The sequence below is a fragment of the Crocuta crocuta genome, unplaced genomic scaffold (assembly GCF_008692635.1).
Source record: "Crocuta crocuta isolate KB4526 unplaced genomic scaffold, BGI_CrCroc_1.0 scaffold41, whole genome shotgun sequence".
NCBI lineage: Eukaryota > Metazoa > Chordata > Mammalia > Carnivora > Hyaenidae > Crocuta > Crocuta crocuta.
In genome coordinates, this window is record NW_027529428.1 from 388,242 (window position 1) to 405,399 (window position 17,158).

The 17,158-nt window shown below is 41.7% G+C and overlaps 1 protein-coding gene across 4 annotated transcripts in view; it reads left to right on the top strand.

Annotated features, from left to right (window-relative positions):
* Nucleotides 1-17,158, top strand: part of LOC144227664 (transducin-like enhancer protein 1) — a 90,087-nt gene that overhangs the window by 42,745 nt on the left and 30,184 nt on the right. For 2 of the 4 annotated variants that reach the window (XM_077759335.1, XM_077759338.1), the window contains exons 7-9: nucleotides 551-755; nucleotides 1,490-1,506; nucleotides 14,730-14,846. In XM_077759335.1, coding sequence (XP_077615461.1) covers nucleotides 551-755; nucleotides 1,490-1,506; nucleotides 14,730-14,846 — 339 coding nt within the window. The remainder of the gene's footprint in view (nucleotides 1-550; nucleotides 756-1,489; nucleotides 1,507-14,729; nucleotides 14,847-17,158) is intronic. The other 2 variants (XM_077759336.1, XM_077759339.1) reach the window with 1 other exon arrangement.

Consider the following 17,158-nt stretch of genomic DNA (forward strand, 5'->3'; position numbering starts at 1 on the left):
AGATTCTATTTGGGGAAGATGGGGAGAGGTCACTGTATAGGTGGAAGCTTTTGATGAACTGAAGACACTAATCACGTTTTTTCCTTTTTTCCCCTTTGTGTCTTTGTTCTCCTCCTGTGTTCGCTGAACCTCCTGTTTGTTTCCTCCATTCTCTCACGTCATGGGTACTTCTCCCCTGGATGTTGCCGCACCACTGCCACCTCCCCTCGTCTTCTTCGCATTCCTGTCTCATCGCTTCTCCTTCCTCTTCCCCCTCCTCCCCCTTTCTCTTCCCCTTTCCTCACCTCCTCCCCCTTCCTCTTATACTTCTTCTCTCACCTCCTCCACTTCCTCTCATCTCTTCCTTTTCCCTCCCTCCCTTCCTCCTCCCCTTCTTCTCACCTCTTTCCCCTCCTTTTCCTCCTCCCCTTCCTCCATCATCTCCTTCCCTCCCTCCATCACCTCCTTCCTTCCCTCCCATCTCTTCCTCCTCCGCCCTCCCTCCTCCTCTTCTTCTCTCACCTCTTCCCCTTCCTTCTCCTCCTCCCCTTCCTCTCACTGCCACCAACAGCAGCAGCAGTTGCAAGCTCAGCATCTTTCTCATGGCCACGGACCCCCAGTGCCCCTAACGCCTCACCCCTCGGGACTTCAGCCTCCTGGCATCCCGCCCCTCGGGGGCAGTGCTGGCCTCCTGGCACTGTCTAGTGCTCTGAGTGGGCAGTCTCACTTGGCAATAAAAGATGACAAGAAGCACCATGATGCAGAGCACCACAGAGGTGAGAGGCCGGGCAAGCCAGATTAGGACTTGGTCCTAACACTCATACAGTGCTGCAAAGTTGTGTGCACCGCTAAAGAGAGCCCCACCCCATGCAGAGAGCAAACAATGAGCTAAGAGGAACTGTCGCAAAGCTTGGCCACTGAAACACAGTCCTCCCTGGAAGTTTTCAGGGTTTAACTTGGGCATCTGTAGATTTCCCGATCTCTTTAGATTGCAGGCATCTTGACATTTTGGCAACAGCCTAGTTAATGCCAGTGGCCTGTACCATATTATGGAAAACTGTTAACTGCTTAATTGGGTAATTTTCAAAGAAAGTAATGTTGTTAAATGGGGCGAAATAAGAAGTTAAATTTGAAAGTGAATGTGTTCAAATGAAAGGTTTGATAATTGCATCTGTTACTACTTAGTTTCATAGGCTTTAATTCTAGTATGCATAAAATATTGGGCAAAATTGCACTTGACTAATTTTTTGAAGAAAAGTAATTTATTCTGTCAAGAAATGAAAAAAATAGGCTTTGTGTATGGTTAAACTGTAAATCTTATGTTTACAAAATACTGTAATTTTCAGGAAATCACTGTATTAGGAATGTGCAATGACTTATATAAATAAAAGCCATTTTTAAAACTGTTTGGGGCTTGTGTTCTAATTATTCCCCCCTTTTTTTTATTTCTGTTCTTGCCTCTGTGTCTGAACGGGCATGTCTGTGCGTTTCTTGGTAACCTCGGGAGCAGACAGAGAACCGGGCACAGTAAGTACTCAAGCGCCTGCTGCACATAATACATTTTCCTTCCTGCAATGCACCCCAGGCTGCCTTTTGTGAAACACGGGCACACACACGTATATTCTCCCCGTCTCTCTCAGCGACCTGGTGTTTTTCTTTTTTTTTAATATGACCAACCCCCCTCCCCCGCCTTTTTTTTTTTTTTTTTTTTAATAAAACTTTTGTTAGGTGAGAGGGACATGATTTGGAGGCAAAGCTGTCTGCTATGATTTCTCACTTGGAAATATGCTTTGATCTGTAGATGCCCCGGACCCACTTTAAAAATATGTTTATCATTGCATTCCGAGTCCAGGTTGCCTGTAGTTTAGAAGAGTATTCATTTTTATCTTAAATCAGTTTTACAGGCAAGAGGTCACAATCCATATGTGAAATTGGTTAGTAATGTGTTATTTTTACCTAAACCATTCATTATCCTCTACAAATGCATCTTAGTTGCTAGGTTTCCATATCTAGTTTTCCTTCCGTAATTGTCCTTGGAGGGTGAACTTGAACTTAAATTTATTTTCAACCGAAGAACCGTGTGTCTGAGTAAGCTCTTAAAAATAAGGGAATTCAGTGGACAGAGGCTCTGGGGTTGTAAGGTTCCATTTTTTCACCAGAGTAAATCCTAACCATTTTACATACTGCACGTTCAATCTTTACATGCATTTGCCAGTTAGCTGTGGGGCGATCTGTACCTAAACTGAATCCCTAAAATGTTGTGGAGCAAATGAAGTGTGACGTTGGCCCCTTTCAGGGGATGACCTACGGTTTTTGCCTCCTTTCCTTTTTTCTTTTGAACATGGTTGTTATTTTGGCCATGTTAAATCTAAATAAGGTAGCAAAATTGGGATACTGAACATTTAATCATTCTGCTCTTTTTTTTTTTTAATGAGTTTGGGGGAAGATATGTAAATCATTTGAGTTTAAAAAGTTCCCCTTCCCTCTTCTGTGTAGAATAGTGGCTACTTTTAAAATTCTCTTGGAGACTGATCTCCGTGTACTTTATATATCAGGATGCACTGGGGCATTGAGTAAAGGTGAAAGGATGGGGTGGCTAGTCTTAAAATCCTTGTACCATAAGTTTTCTCTGGAAGATGTTGGGAGGGAAAGAGGGGAGGAAAAATTACAGCTAGGGAATAAAATATCTTCCTCCCAAAGTACAAACCTAAGTAAACTGACTTTGATGGAGGTGACCTTTCTGTTTATTCCTGTTTCAGTGTCACTGTAGATTGTCATTGTTACAGTTTTTTATGCCATGTTCATTTAATAGAGTATCAAATTAAGAACCCTAAAAACCCTAATCCTAAACCAAAGAACAGAGGTGGCAGGAGATGTTGAGAAAGCTGTAGTCTGTTGTAGGTTTTAATTTATTGAACTTATGCTAGGTTTAGAACTATTTTTCTAATTTAGTTTTCTGTTCTCAGTACTGTTTCACCTAAAAATAACTATATTTATTGAGTACTTACTATATGTAAGGCAACATAGGAAATGTAGCTATAGTTAGGGATATGTAGGCACACATATTACAAAGCCTTTTCTCAAAGACCTGAGGAAATGTGACAAAAATACTACAAGATTTAAGACCATAGAAAGGTTCAGCAGGAGTTCTAGACGATTGTGGAAGGGGTACCATGGTATGTATCTCTCTGAGACGCTGTGGCAAGAGTGGCGTTTTCCCTACCTCTGCGTGTGTATTTCTGAGTGTATCAAATAACCTCCTATTTATATTTTTGGCTGACAAATGTAAGCAAGAACTTAATTCATTGGGGAGGTGAGGGTGGGTGGAAGAAGGGTGAAGAGTTGTACCCTCCAAATACAAAGCAGTTCTTGAATTTCAGACAGCTGTGGATTGATCCTAGGTCCTCATGTTGAGTTCACAGTCAGTGGACTGTTAAGTCAGATATGGTGGGTACATTGCATAAACCAATCTAGGCGATAGCACAAAATAAATGGGTAGTTAATGTGTTGTTTGCATGTCTCTCTCATAACAAATTTTTCACAGGTTACTTAATGATAATTTTAATGGGTATTTTCAGAATAAGTGTAGGTACTGTGTTTCCTGCCTAATTACTACAGGCATCCCTTGGTGATGATGATATAAAATGGGAAAACGACACTAATTTGTAACCTAAACATTTAATTCAGTCTGTAGAGAGGAATGAAATTGTTCACTGTCCACATAAGTGGGATTTCGCTGCAGTTGTATAAAATGAAGTAGCTCTTTAAACTTTGTGTAAAATTGAATATGAGAAGCAGTGGATAATGAGATGATGTGTACTATTAGTTGCCTAAAATATTGTAGTACTTACCTATTTAATAAAGTGGTTTGAATTATGAACTATTTTACTTGGTAGAAAAAGTCAATTGATCACTGCTTGGCAGCTGTGGTTTTTGTTTTTTTTCCCCCAGCCAATGACAGGTTAAGGGCTGTTGTTTGCTACAGGGCAGTGGTTTTCAAGCATTATGGTCTCAGGATTTTTGCAGCTTAAATTAAAATGATTGATGACCCCAGAGAATTTTTGGTTTTATAGATCATATACTTTGAAAATTTTCTAGAAGTTAGAAAAAAATTAAAATTACTTTAACAGGTAAAGAGCTATTTGTGTTTCCATAAATAACATGATTAGTGAAAAATAACTATTTCCAAAACAAAAAATGACAGTAGGGAAAGTGGCTTTGTTTTTCACGATTGCAGATATCTTCAATGCCTGACTGAAAAGAGGATACGTATATTCTCATCCACATCTGCATCCGATCTGTTGCAAGACATTGTTTTGTTTGAAGTATAAGGAGAAAGTTTGCCCCCATAGAGATTTGTAACAGTCTCTGGGAACCTCGAGGGGTCCTCAGACCAACCTGAGAGCCACTGTCATAAATAAGGCTAAGGAGTTCTGAAACATTCCATGCTGGTATAGTCTTATTTTTTCCTGCTGTTCTTTCTGTATTGGACAAATATGATAACTATATGTGTCAAGTGCAGAAGTCAGGGACTGTTGTAGATCCAGAGGGGATGGGAGTTTGTATGGATTTTCATCTGTGAGTCTAAAACTGGTTTGTAGATAGTTTGTGTTTGTTTATTGTTAGTGACAAAATTATTTCATTTGCTAGTTTAAGGGTTTTTTTTGTAGAATAACAAATGAGCCCTACTGTGGCCTGTTTGAATGTAAAACCTAGGAAATGCAGGTACTAAGGACAGTGAAAATATGGACACTTCTTTAAGTTTCTTTTTGAAAGGGATGAATGTTATAGGTAGTAACTTTTAAGAGGGCTTATTTTGCTGTTTGACTTGATACTAAGATTTGACTACTGTTTTTATTAATGTGCAAAGCACGTTTGGTTTTTTTTTTAAACATAAGGCTCTGAGTGCTACAGTTGAGCAAAAAAATATGATCTAACAAAAAGGATTTTATTTCTTATGTACTAATAAAAACTTGCGATATTTCAATTCATTTAAAGGTGAATTGTGTTCAGTTTTGGATGAAGGCACTATTTAATAAGTCTGCTTGAAAGATCTAGAATCAGAGAATTGACAAAGCGTTGTATAGCTTTTGAAAAAATATGATAGAACGTGTGTTTATTCTTTTAACAAACATTAATTGAGCACTTACTATGCGCCGGGCACTGTGTGAGACACTGCATGTACAGTTGACAACATGGGTTTTAACAGTGGATTTTTGTTAATAAACACAATATAGTACTATATTTCCTCTTCCTCGTTATCAACATTCTCTTTTCTCTAGCTTACCTTTAAGAGTATAGTACATAATACATATACGAAGTATGTTAATCAACTGTTATCAGTAAGGCTTCCAGTCAGCATTAAGCTGCTAGTACTTAAGTTTTGGGGGAGTCAAAAGATAGGCATGGATTTTTGGCTGAGAATGGGAGCGCCCCAAATCCCCACGTTCATGCTTCAGCTGTGCCTGCTGCCATTTTGTAATGCTGCATTTTAAAGTCACAGTCAAATATTTGTTGACTGAAAAACACTGGAATACCTCACAGACGTGATCACTATTTGGAACATTTGGGAAAGGGAGGAGACGATGTGGTTAGGTGTCGGGGAGAGACTCCAGAGCAGAAACAGGGTCGTTGGACTTAGGTGGGGTACACAGATGGGCTTCAAAAGGTCCTTGAATCCCTCTCTGGCTGTGTCTACATTGTTCTGTGTTGGTGCTCTTTTCCATAATTGTGGGGAGAGATGATCACTTTCGTCAAATTCTCAAAAGGTGCTCCTGGCCCCGAAAAGCATAAGTATTGTGAGTCTATTTAGAGGTCATAACGGTACAACACCATCATCTTACCAATAAGAAACTGAGCCCGAGGAGGCTAGGTGCCTCTAATTGTATAGCTAATTGACAGAGGTAGACATTAAGATTCTGTCTTGCTCATGGGCTGTTTTGTTGCTCTTCGATAACTGACTTCCAGTCTTACTGAGTTCATCTTTAGAACTTATTTAAAAATAATGATGACAGCCATCACTTTATCTCCTGTGAAGTGGTGTCTGTGTTTCTTCTGTGGCTGTTGCACTTAACTGATTGATTGGCAGAGATAGGACCAGACTCTAGCAAGGACCACCCATCATTTTTTTCTCAAATCACAGCACCGCCAAGCACAAGGAGGATATAAGACATGAATTTTTCTTTGGAGAATACTTTATTGTTGGCCTTTTTCTGAAATTTTATTTTATTATTTTGAATATCACTTTAGCTCCAAGTAGCTCTTCAGGACCATGGCAGCATGGAGCCATGGGGTGATAAAAAGAACACTGGTTTTGGAATATAGGCAGATTTCAATGGAATTCTGGCTGCACAGGCAAGGTTTTTCATCCCTTTGAACATTCCCCTAGCCTCATCTATGAATTGGTGACGGAGTCTGCCTCACAGGGTGAGGGGTTGTAGGGACCACAAATGTGAAGTCCTCAGATATAGCATACACAGCCTTTAGGAATGTTCTCCCTGACCTCCCTACCCGCAGAATAGCAGGACAGCAATAAATGCATTATTAGTCATGCTCAATGTAGTTACTGCTGGTTTCTTTTCCTGTTTTAAAATGTGTGAGGCATGGGTCTCCTGGGTGGCTCAGTCGGTTAAGTGGCCAACTCTTGATTGCAGCTCAGGTCATGATCTCACCAGAGATCAAGCCCTGAATTGTACTCTGCTGACAGGGTGGAGCCTGCTTGGGATTCTTTCTCCCCCTCCCCCTGCCTTTGCCCCTCCCCCACTCACGTGGGCTGGCTCTGTCTCAAAATAAACTTTTAAAAAGGTAAGGCAGTTGTGAAGATGCAGGGAGTTACTGATGTTTCTCAGTGTCGAGATCATAAGACTGACCTGAGCCCGTTATGAACGTAATTAGTATCATGCTATTCAGTTCATCAGAGGAGGATGTATTTCTGCCTAAACATTTATGGATTTATGTCCTGTGGTGTATTTCAAGGGATTGCCTGGAAATTAAGGATAAAACTGAGACGAGTCACCTAAATTTTCAATATTTAGGCACCTTGGAAAACACTAAGCTTTCTTAAGCAGTTGTCTGTGCAGATTTCCTTTTTGGCAAAATTTAAAACTATATGCTTAAAAAATCCTCTGGGAAAACTGCTCATGGCATCACTGCTATGGGAAGGGTGAACCCTGAAGAAAGGAAGGCTACAGCGGTTTCTAGGTGGTGGTCAGTGGCCCATCCCTGTACCAGGGGGCGGGGTCTGTTTACTGTGGATGCTGGGTGGGTATCAGAGCCTGTGTGTAACTGGAGAAATGTTCAGGTTTTATCTCACTGTGCTTACAGTAAAGATGGGCCTTCAGGCATTTTTACTCTAAAAAAACCAAAAAGCAGATGGAGAATATTTCCTTCCTCCCTGAAGTGTGTTTTCAGACTTCAGTTTGTGCTCTGTAGTTAGGAAACTTAATGCCCACCATTTAGAGCAGGTTTGTAAAAAACTTATTTTCCTTTTGGCCCCATGACCATTTTTACCATTCCTTCTGAAACATAGTAAGCAACAAACTCTGTGTGTCCGTCTTTCACATGAGACGAGGTGGACGTAAGTGTTCTCAGATATCCAAGTAACTCACAGGCAAGTCCTGACCCAGTGCTTTCCAGCTTCTTGTATTAGAAAGTACCCCATCTGGGACTGGAGAAGGAAGGGGACATTCAGCTAAGTAGAGGCTAAGTAGCTGTTTTTAAAAATGGTTTGAAATACAGATTTGATTTTTGCTGTCACCACGATCCTGATCAGGGCAGGGGTGGAGGGATGAAATTGTCATGAGGGCATTTAAAAGTTATTTTGAAATAATTCTTATATTCGTCGTGTATGTGTGGTGTGTTTTATTTTGCGTTACCTGGAGAATGCGGTGGTGGAAGGGCAGACTGGGGACTTAGCAAGACAGGCAACCGGTGTCTATCACATGCTTTAGTGCTTCTTCCAGGCCACATATTTACTGGGTTTGTATGTCTCCTACCTGGCTGCCTTCCTTTCTGAGAGTTCTCCTGACTGAAGCGCTCATCTGCCGACAGCGCTGAGTTCCTAGATCGAGGTGCAAGAACATGCGGGTTCTTTCCCACATTTTGCATTCAAACCATATGAAAAATGGATGCTTCAGACCCGCTTCACCGCCAGGGCTCTTGAGATGTGATCTGGTTGCCAAGTGGACACATTTCCACGTATCTTCACTTTCGTACACTTCTCGCCGTTGACAGGCGGGGATCCTGTTAGTTTTAGGGGTTAGAAATGCATTTGTTGAAACGTCAGGCACAATCTGTGAATGACCGGTTGGACTGCAGCAAAAAGTACAGCGGCTGGGTGATGGCTTAATTGGCACCAGGTGTAGCTGGAGAAGGCACGCAGATGTGATGGGGGTGCGTCACTACCTAATTGTTTTAATGTTCACCGAGAAGTTAATTGTCAGTGTAGAGTATGCTAGCAAATTAGGTTCCCACTGCCTTAGTGTAACTGAGGATAAATGAGGTGTCATGAGTTTCCAATCTGTACCTCTGACACAAACACTTTTCCTGCAGGGAGGAGAAAGTTCCCAAGGGGAATCAGCATGGCAGCTCAAGAAATCCATTTGAATAATGTGCATTATTTTCACATTAGGGAAAGCTGTCTAGCTTTTGCTTTCTCCACGAGTGAGTTTTCCTTTCAGATTTGCTGCTGGTGGCTTCAGGGTTTAGACATGGTTGGCAGAAGAGTCGCTTTGAGGTCTCAGAATCGATGAAGGATACATGAAGGCTCTGTAACAAGTGTTCTGGTAACACTGACAGTGTAACATTCCATTAAACTGCTTTCTTTCATATTTTCTGGAGTTTACCTTCCAGAATATCTCCACCTACATGAACAGCCATCATCATTAAATTTCTAAAGAAAAGTGAAAGTCTTAGAACAAGGGTATACAGATGGTTTTTATCCATATTGAAGGATCTGAGTCTGCCTCAATTTTGAGTGGATATTTAGACCATGAAATAGAATTGTCCAGAATGGTCCTTGTCCACATTGGTGAGAATAAAGGTCCTACAAAGTCCAAATCTTGGTGTTTTCATTTGATTCAACTGAATGAACAGTCTCCAGTTCAAGAGGCTCTTCTGCTTAATGCTGAAAGTTCTTGAATGAAGGTATGGTTTAATAATTGCATCTGGATGTTTATTTTTGCTTTTCAAGAATAATATATTGTCCACTTCTACCCACAAGGTTCAAACACCCTGCCAACTCTCTAGTTAACTTGCACCCAGAAAACTACAGTAGGGAATAGTCCTGGTATGTGTTTTTATAAAACATGGTTCACCCACTTGGGATAACATGGTGTGGATCTGGCAGCTTGGAGTAGTATACACCACTTGTAGTATTAGATCTGCCCCTTTTTTCTTTTCTTCTCCGCGTAGCTGTTTTACTTTTGTAACTGTTCTTAACTATCACGTCACTGCGAATGGGAGGAGAAATGGCCCCCAGGGAGCATATATTAATCCTGGTGAACAATTCGTCTGTTGTCAGTGAAGGTGCATACTGCGATTCTATGTTCTCCAGATTTTTTAAGAGGGAGAATTCCCTTGGGGTGCATGATTTCTCTGTCCTTGCACCTCATCTATTTATTTCATGTGTAGTTTCTACCTACAAATGGAAGGAACGGTATGCCAGTGGGGCTAACAGGTCTTATGGAGCTTCTTTCTTCTGACTCTGCTAGTCAGCATTACAGGGAGGAATCATCTTTCTCCAGAGACCTGTCAGATAAACCTCTCCCTTTATTGTTTTACTTGGCTCTCTTCCCATAAATGTATGCCACATGTACAGAAAATCATTGTGGTTTTAAGAGTTTTTTTTTTAATTTTTAATATATTTTTTAAGTATATCTATTTTGAGAGAGAGAGACTGGGGAGAGGGGCAGAGAGAGGAAGAATCCTAAGCAGGCTCCACACTCACATGGGAGCCTGATGTGGGACTCGATCTCACAAACTTTGAGATATTGACCTGAGCCTCAATCAGTAGTTGGACACTTAACCAGGGTGCCTGGGTGTCTCAGTTGGTTGAGTGTCCAGCTTGTGGTTTCAGCTCAGGTCATGATCTCACAGTTTGTGAGTGTGAGTCCCACATCAGGCTCTGGGCTGACAGCTTGGAGTCTGGGATTCTCTTTCTCTCTCGCTCTCTGCCCCTACCCCGCTTGCTCACTCTCTCTCAAAATAAATAAACAAACAAACAAACAAAAAAAAGAGTTGGACGTAGAACCAGCTGAGCCACCTAGAATTTCAGTTTGTAATCTCCCCCGTGGGCTATGTAAATCTCCCAGTTTCTAGCTTTTGTCGAAGACACAAAGTAAATAAGATGATTTTGTTTAGTTAAAACAGAATTTTAAAAACAAAGGGAAACTTACATTCAGTCTCAAAAATCCCAGACCTCGGGACATTTGTAATAGAAATCTGCCCAGTAATTATCGTTTTTTAAAATTTCTGGCAGATATTTAAATTTTACCAGCTGCAAGGTGAAATAAAACATTGAGTTTCTTGGCTAGAATTAGAGTAAATCAGTCCGTGTGGTAACACTGGTTCTCATGCAGATAAAAAAAACCTCTGATTTACAACTAAATATTTATCTGGCAGATTTAACGTTTGAAAATGAACTTTACTTGATGAATGCTGTTTAGTAGGTAAAAAGCCTTTCAAAATATGGACGCTGGGAGAAGTCTGGTGGCAGCTAAGTCTGCACAATGGCTAGAAATTGTGGGTGACATCTTTGTGGTGCTGTGGGTCCCTGGACTACTTTGTTTCCCTCTGCTGAGGCCCATTTTAGCGTGCATCTGGGATTGTAAATGGCAGGATTCGCGAGTGGAAAGGCAGCAATTTGGAACTGTGTTTGGGTTGTTTTAACATAGAATGTAAGTTTTAAAAATATGTTCACAGTTTTTGTATGGGGGTGGCAGAGAAAGCATGTACTAGGCATTGTTCTGTCACATTAGAATGTTAAATGGGTAGGGGCGCCTGGGTGGCTCAGCTCAGGTCATAATCTAAAGTTCGTGGGTTTGAGCCCCCCATCGGGCTCTGTGCTGACAGCTCAGAGCCTAGAGCCTGCTTCACATTCTGTGTCTACCTCTTTGACCCTCCTTTGCTCGTACCCTGTCTCTCTCTGTCTCTCAAAAATAAATAAACATTAAAAAATAAAGAACATTAAATGGTTAAATGTTAATGGTTAAAGTGCCAATGTGACTTTTAAGTGATAAGTATGTGTTGGAAAGTATTTAATGTATACAAATTACATACAAGAATCACTCCTATGGGAGTGGGGACACTTTGACTTAATAGGAAGAGCTTTGTGACTTCACGCAAATTGCTTCCGCTCTCTGNCCCATCGGGCTCTGTGCTGACAGCTCAGAGCCTAGAGCCTGCTTCACATTCTGTGTTTACCTCTTTGACCCTCCTTTGCTCGTACCCTGTCTCTCAAAAATAAATAAACATTAAAAAATAAAGAACATTAAATGGTTAAATGTTAATGGTTAAAGTGCCAATGTGACTTTTAAGTGATAAGTATGTGTTGGAAAGTATTTAATGTATAAAAATTACATACAAGAATCACTCCTATGGGAGTGGGGACACTTTGACTTAATAGGAAGAGCTTTGTGACTTCACGCAAATTGCTTCCGCTCTCTGGTCAGCCTCCAGATAAAAGGAGGGGGATGAAGATAATGAACAGTAAGTCTTTTAAAGGTTACTTTGGACTCCTCAAAGGTTTGATTCTAATTACCATCTGTGTTTCCAATGCACAAGTTACAAAAACAAAACAAAACAGTGAAGCAACCTTAAGGTTCATTCTTTGGGCTTCTTCAGTGTTGATTAAATGTGAACGTTGAATGTGATACTATCTTATCCAAGTCTAGATCTAACAAATCAAGATAGAATCCTAAATTTTGAAAGATCCAAATGAGATTCAGACACTACCCAGGTATAATCTTTTTCTTCTTACAGTGTGTATAAAATGGCTCCCAAGGACTGTTCTGCACCAGCTGGTGTTCCTCAGGGGTGGAGTGAGGAAAGCACAGCGCTCAAGGGGGAAAAACAAAAAAAACCCCAACAAAACAAAAAAACCTTACAGTATCATGAGACATCCACTAATACCTGTGAAGTCACCTCTGGGTTTCTGGGGAGTGCACAAGAGAACTGTGAAGATTAGGGTCACCTAGGCAGTAGTTTAACCAAAACAGCTGTTGTTGCTGACAGTGAAGTTCATTAGGCTGGAGCTGTTTGCTTAAATCAGGAAAACAATGAAAGCAGTGTCGGGCTGGAAGATGTCGGGGACAGTTACACAAAGGAGACTGGGTTCATGGGAACAAGGGTAAAAGGAAGTGGTCTGTTTTTGGTGGGGCTGCCGGGTGAACCAGCTACCCCCTGGCTCCTGACTGTGGCTCTCCCAGGCCTTTCCAGCCCACAGTCTTTGTGGCCTTGTTTTGAATCCATTTTACGGCATCAAAGGTACCATGAGACATTGTGTTTCGTAACTTGTCTGAGTCTGCCATTTTGAATGGAGCCAATTTTCACATAAGTAGGGGTGCTAATTACTAGCCCTGTCCAAGTTTAGAGGAACGTCCAGAGCTTTTCAAAACCTATTCAGATTATAGGCCTCATTGAAGCCCTTCAAGGGGGAATTACAGTAGTAACTTCGAACATGTAGTAGCAGAGGTCTCAAAGCTTGACAGGCTTACAGGTCTGGCTATAGAAATGTTACTGTTTCTAACAGTTTGCACTGTTGCTAACAGCAGTGTAGTTTACTTTTATGTTTACATTACCACTTGACGTCATTAAAAAAAATAAGATCGTTAAAAAACTGTCTGTGAATGGCTGAGCGGTTTGGATGCCCAGGGCTGGTCACAGCCGGAAGGCTATGAAGGTGACCCTGTGGAGAGAGACTTAACTTTAACACTGCCAGCAGACACCAAGCCTCTGCTGCCTTCTTCAGGGCACTGGGGCAGCTGTAAAGTCAAGTGCTCTATGGCACTGGCCTTGATGCATCTGGTCAGTGTCTGGACAAGGAGACTCCAGAGCTGATAAAATTGAAAACACAGGCAGGTGCATTTATTTGGACACTGTTTACACCTGAGCACAAGCTGATCCTCCCCTCCATGGCTCAGCTTTTCGGAATACACGTTAGCACTTGCAGGAGTTTTGTTAAGTCTCCTGTGTCATATCAGGCGGCGGGGTCTAGGTCGGAAAGGTTAGTTTTTAGCAGGCATTTACTAAGGTAATTAGTTCAGGGATCCAGCCAGCTCACCTTTCAGCCCCACACACTGTGCTAAAGACATTACTGGGAGCTACTCTGTATTGAATTGCACGGGTCCCTCCCTCTGCTTTTATGAAAGCCTCCTGCATTTGTGTAGCTTGAATGGTCATGAATCAAAGCTCGGCTCACTTCAGTGTCAGCCCCTGCAGTGGGCAAAGAGGCTTCACATTGCCTCCTGGTCCCCAGTTTTGATTTCCTCCCGCGTGCGGTTGAGCTGGGAATGCTCCCATGGTGAGGTCCACAGTTTTCACGAGGAGGCTTTGAGAGCCAGCCACCTGGCCCTGATGATCTTGGACTGGTTAGGAGCGAAAACCCCCACCCCACCCCCCACCTGGCTTTAAAAAATTTGTTTCTGGGACATGCCATTGCATTAGGGGTGGTCTAGCTTAAAGGTTCTCCCCAGCCCCCTCCACTTTAAACTGTGGCAGAGAAAGGTTACATAATTGTCTGCTGGCCCTGGACATTCCCCAGTTAGTCCTCCGGCATCTTGTAGAAAATGGGGTTATCTGGGCTTTGTGAAGGAGATTTTTGCACAGCTCCTTTGGTATTGTTCAAGGCAGTAACACATCACTGAACAAATTGCCCCCTTGCATATGCTAATCCTGTACTTAAAAGGACTCATTGTAACTTGTTCTGATGCTTTAGCCTGAGGGGAGATGGGAATTGAAGGGATGGCAGATCGTGTCATGTGACCCCCAAATACCTAAAATGCCTGTTTTCTTTGGGTCAGCAGTTCCTACTCAGCCCATGCGAATGAAAGTCTCCTGTGTGGTTGGTGGAAAAGATTAGTCCTTGCTCCTGCTTTTGTGTCTGGGAGCTGGCCTCACTGTTGAAGATTCACTGGCTGAAATGCCTGCTTTGGGTCTTACATTTCAGTGCTATTGGCAAGGAGCACCAAATCTTATTTTCAACAGTAAATTAAAAGAACTCAAAAGAGTTCCTTCATTGTTGCTGTGGAAAATGTGATTTGCCTTTTAGGAAAGCCACGCTGTTAATCCCACCTGCTCTCTCCGTGTGTCTTTTTTGAGGGGCACACATTGACTGTTACAGTCACAGAATACGTCTAATAGAATAAACTCAGGTTCTGCTCATAGGCCATTTATATTCCTGACCAAGAAATCTCAGTGGGAAAGAATAAAAAACACATCCCCATGTAAACAGCAGGCTCCCATTTCTCTGACAGTAAAAAGAACGGAAGAACATTTTAAGTGAGTAGTGCCTGAAGGATCTACTGGGCTTCAGATGGTTTGATTGCATAGTCAGGGTCTCCCTTTTAAGTGCTTAAAACTCTATAAATGTTTGCCATCCAAGTCTTCAGCCGAGATGAATTAAATGGAATGAAAGGCTGTGTAGGTATCACCTTTCTAATATAGCTGTCACATCCAGGTTGGGTTTTCATGTGTACAAAGAGACCTGGGAAGGAATCTTTGATTAATTTTTTTTTTTTTTTTTTGTCTTGCAGAGTAATTCCCTCTTGGTCCCAGACAGTCTAAGGGGCACAGATAAACGCAGAAATGGGCCTGAATTTTCCAATGACATCAAAAAAAGAAAGGTGGATGATAAGGACTCTAGCCACTATGTAAGTAAATAGAGGACTTGAAACAGTATTTGTTTCCTTACTTCTAAGTGAACATACTCTCAGATCTTAGTGACAGTCTCACGTCCTTTTAATTTCTAATACTATAAAGAGGATAGATTCTTATATTATAAGGTACTGTTTCCATCTAGAGCTGTAAATCATGCTCTGCCAGGCTCACTGTTACATTTTAGGCTTTTTGCCTAAGTTCCTCCTAAGAGGGGATCCTAGCTTGAATGGCTGCCTTTGTGGACTTGAAGCCTGTGTATTTGCATAGGGCCCTGCTCTTAAAGGGACCCTGCCCTTGACTTAATGCTCTGCTCTCAACCATCTTCAAATTCTCAATTTTTGAACAAGGGCCTGCATCTTGATTCTGTCCTGGGCCCTACAAATTCGGTAGCCTGTCCTGCTAAAACAATCAGGGCAAGAATTTCAGTGTCACAGAATACCTTTTGGGATGCTGTTCTATTGATGTATTCAGGCTCACATTCAGTCTTGAGGCAGAGTTCATCCTCTTGAACAGCAAGTAGTTTAGCGATCTAAGTCCACTGGTACAAATGGAAAAAACGCTGGAGACATCTAAGTCGGGCCCTGCAGATTGAGAACAGAGGCCCGTGGAGAGAGGGCTCTTGACTCAGATCTAGCTGGAACCACATTCACAAGGAGAGCAAACCAGGCCACATGACAATTGGCTTGGGTCTGAGAGTCATAAACATCGCAGCTGATAGATGAATTGGAGTTTTCTTGTCTGTCTTCAAGTGTGTCTTTCAAGATGGACACATTTTTGGGAACAGCATGAGAGGAGAATGCTGGATTAGGCCACTTCCTGTTGCTTGTGGAAGAAATGTCTATGCCTGGCTGGCGTGCGGGCTATATGGGGGTTTACACGCTAGGCCTCTCTACCTCCTTCTGGCCTGTTCAAGCCAACAGTGGGTAATATTTCCTGAACAACCGCTTGTTAGTGCCAGGCACCGTGTGCTTTTGCATGGATTGTTTCATTGAACACCGCTCTATGAGTTCAGTGCCATGACCTCCATTTTTAGATAAAGAAACTGAGGCACAGAGCTTGTAAGTGATTTGCCCAAGGTCAGAGTTAGTGGCAGAGCCTGGAGGCAGTCTCACTCAAGAATGCATGGTCTTCATCACAAAGCCAGGATTCCCAAACTGAAGGTGTAGAAGTGGATATTTTGCCAGTGGTCTATACTTTGAGCTACGATAACATTCTCAGGACATGACATGCAGAAATTTGGAGGTTGTGGATAATATAATTTTGAGTTTTGCATGAGGCTTGTGTAGATATTTAGTAGCAAGTGATCTAGAATCCATAGCTGTGCATTACTGTTTTATAACCTGCTTTTATTAGGTATGTCCAGCTGGATAGGTAGTTGAGGGTGATGTACTGACGTGATGTTGGAGAGTCTGGGGCAAAGTCCTCTGACCTTAGCTCTTTGATGACTAGTGTACACTGTACTGTGAAGGCTTCCTTTGGAGAAGCGTCCAGGCAAAGCTCAGATTGAAATTACAGACTCCTTAAGGACTTACTTCACAGTCTCATTGTAGTAAATGAGTTGTTTGCTACTTTTTGCCAGTTTGTACACTATGTGAACCACTTTTGTACTTTGTTTTCTAAAAGGGAAAACCTTTTTGGCTTCTGTTTTGTCACTGCCACNCCCAGGCACCCCATCTTTGGGTTCTTAACACCTGAAAAACATTTGTGTTTTTCTGAGGTCTGTTACTAAGAGAGAAAACAAATTTTCTTTAGTATTAATTTTTTCTTTTATTACATAAAAATATTTCTTTCAATAGGCTGTTGTTTTGAGTTATCCAGGCTTCCTCATTGGTTATGATTTTATGTTATTAAAGTAAAATGCATGGTGCTTTAACAAAAATGATTAAAGTAAATCTAGTAACACACTGTTGGAGAAAGTAAATAGGGTCTTCCACATGTAACATTCTAGGTGTGGTTAGAAAAAAACATTTAAGGGGCATGTGGGTGGCTCATTTGGTTAAATGGCCAACTTCAGCTCAGGTCGTGATCTCATGGTTCGTGAATTCAAGCCCTGCATCAGGCTCTGTGCTGACGGCTCAGAGCCTGGAACCTCCTTTGGATTCTGTGTCTCTTTCTCTCTCTGCCCCTCCCCAGCTTATGCTCTCTTGCTTCTCTCTCTCTCTCTCTCTCTTTCTCTAAAAATAAATAAACATTTAAAAAAAAGAGAAAAAACCATTTAAAAGATAAGAATTTAAAGTTGAGGATAACTTTCTAGCTGAACATGGAGGGCCCCAAAGAAAGCCAACCTGGCTAATATTTGCCCTTG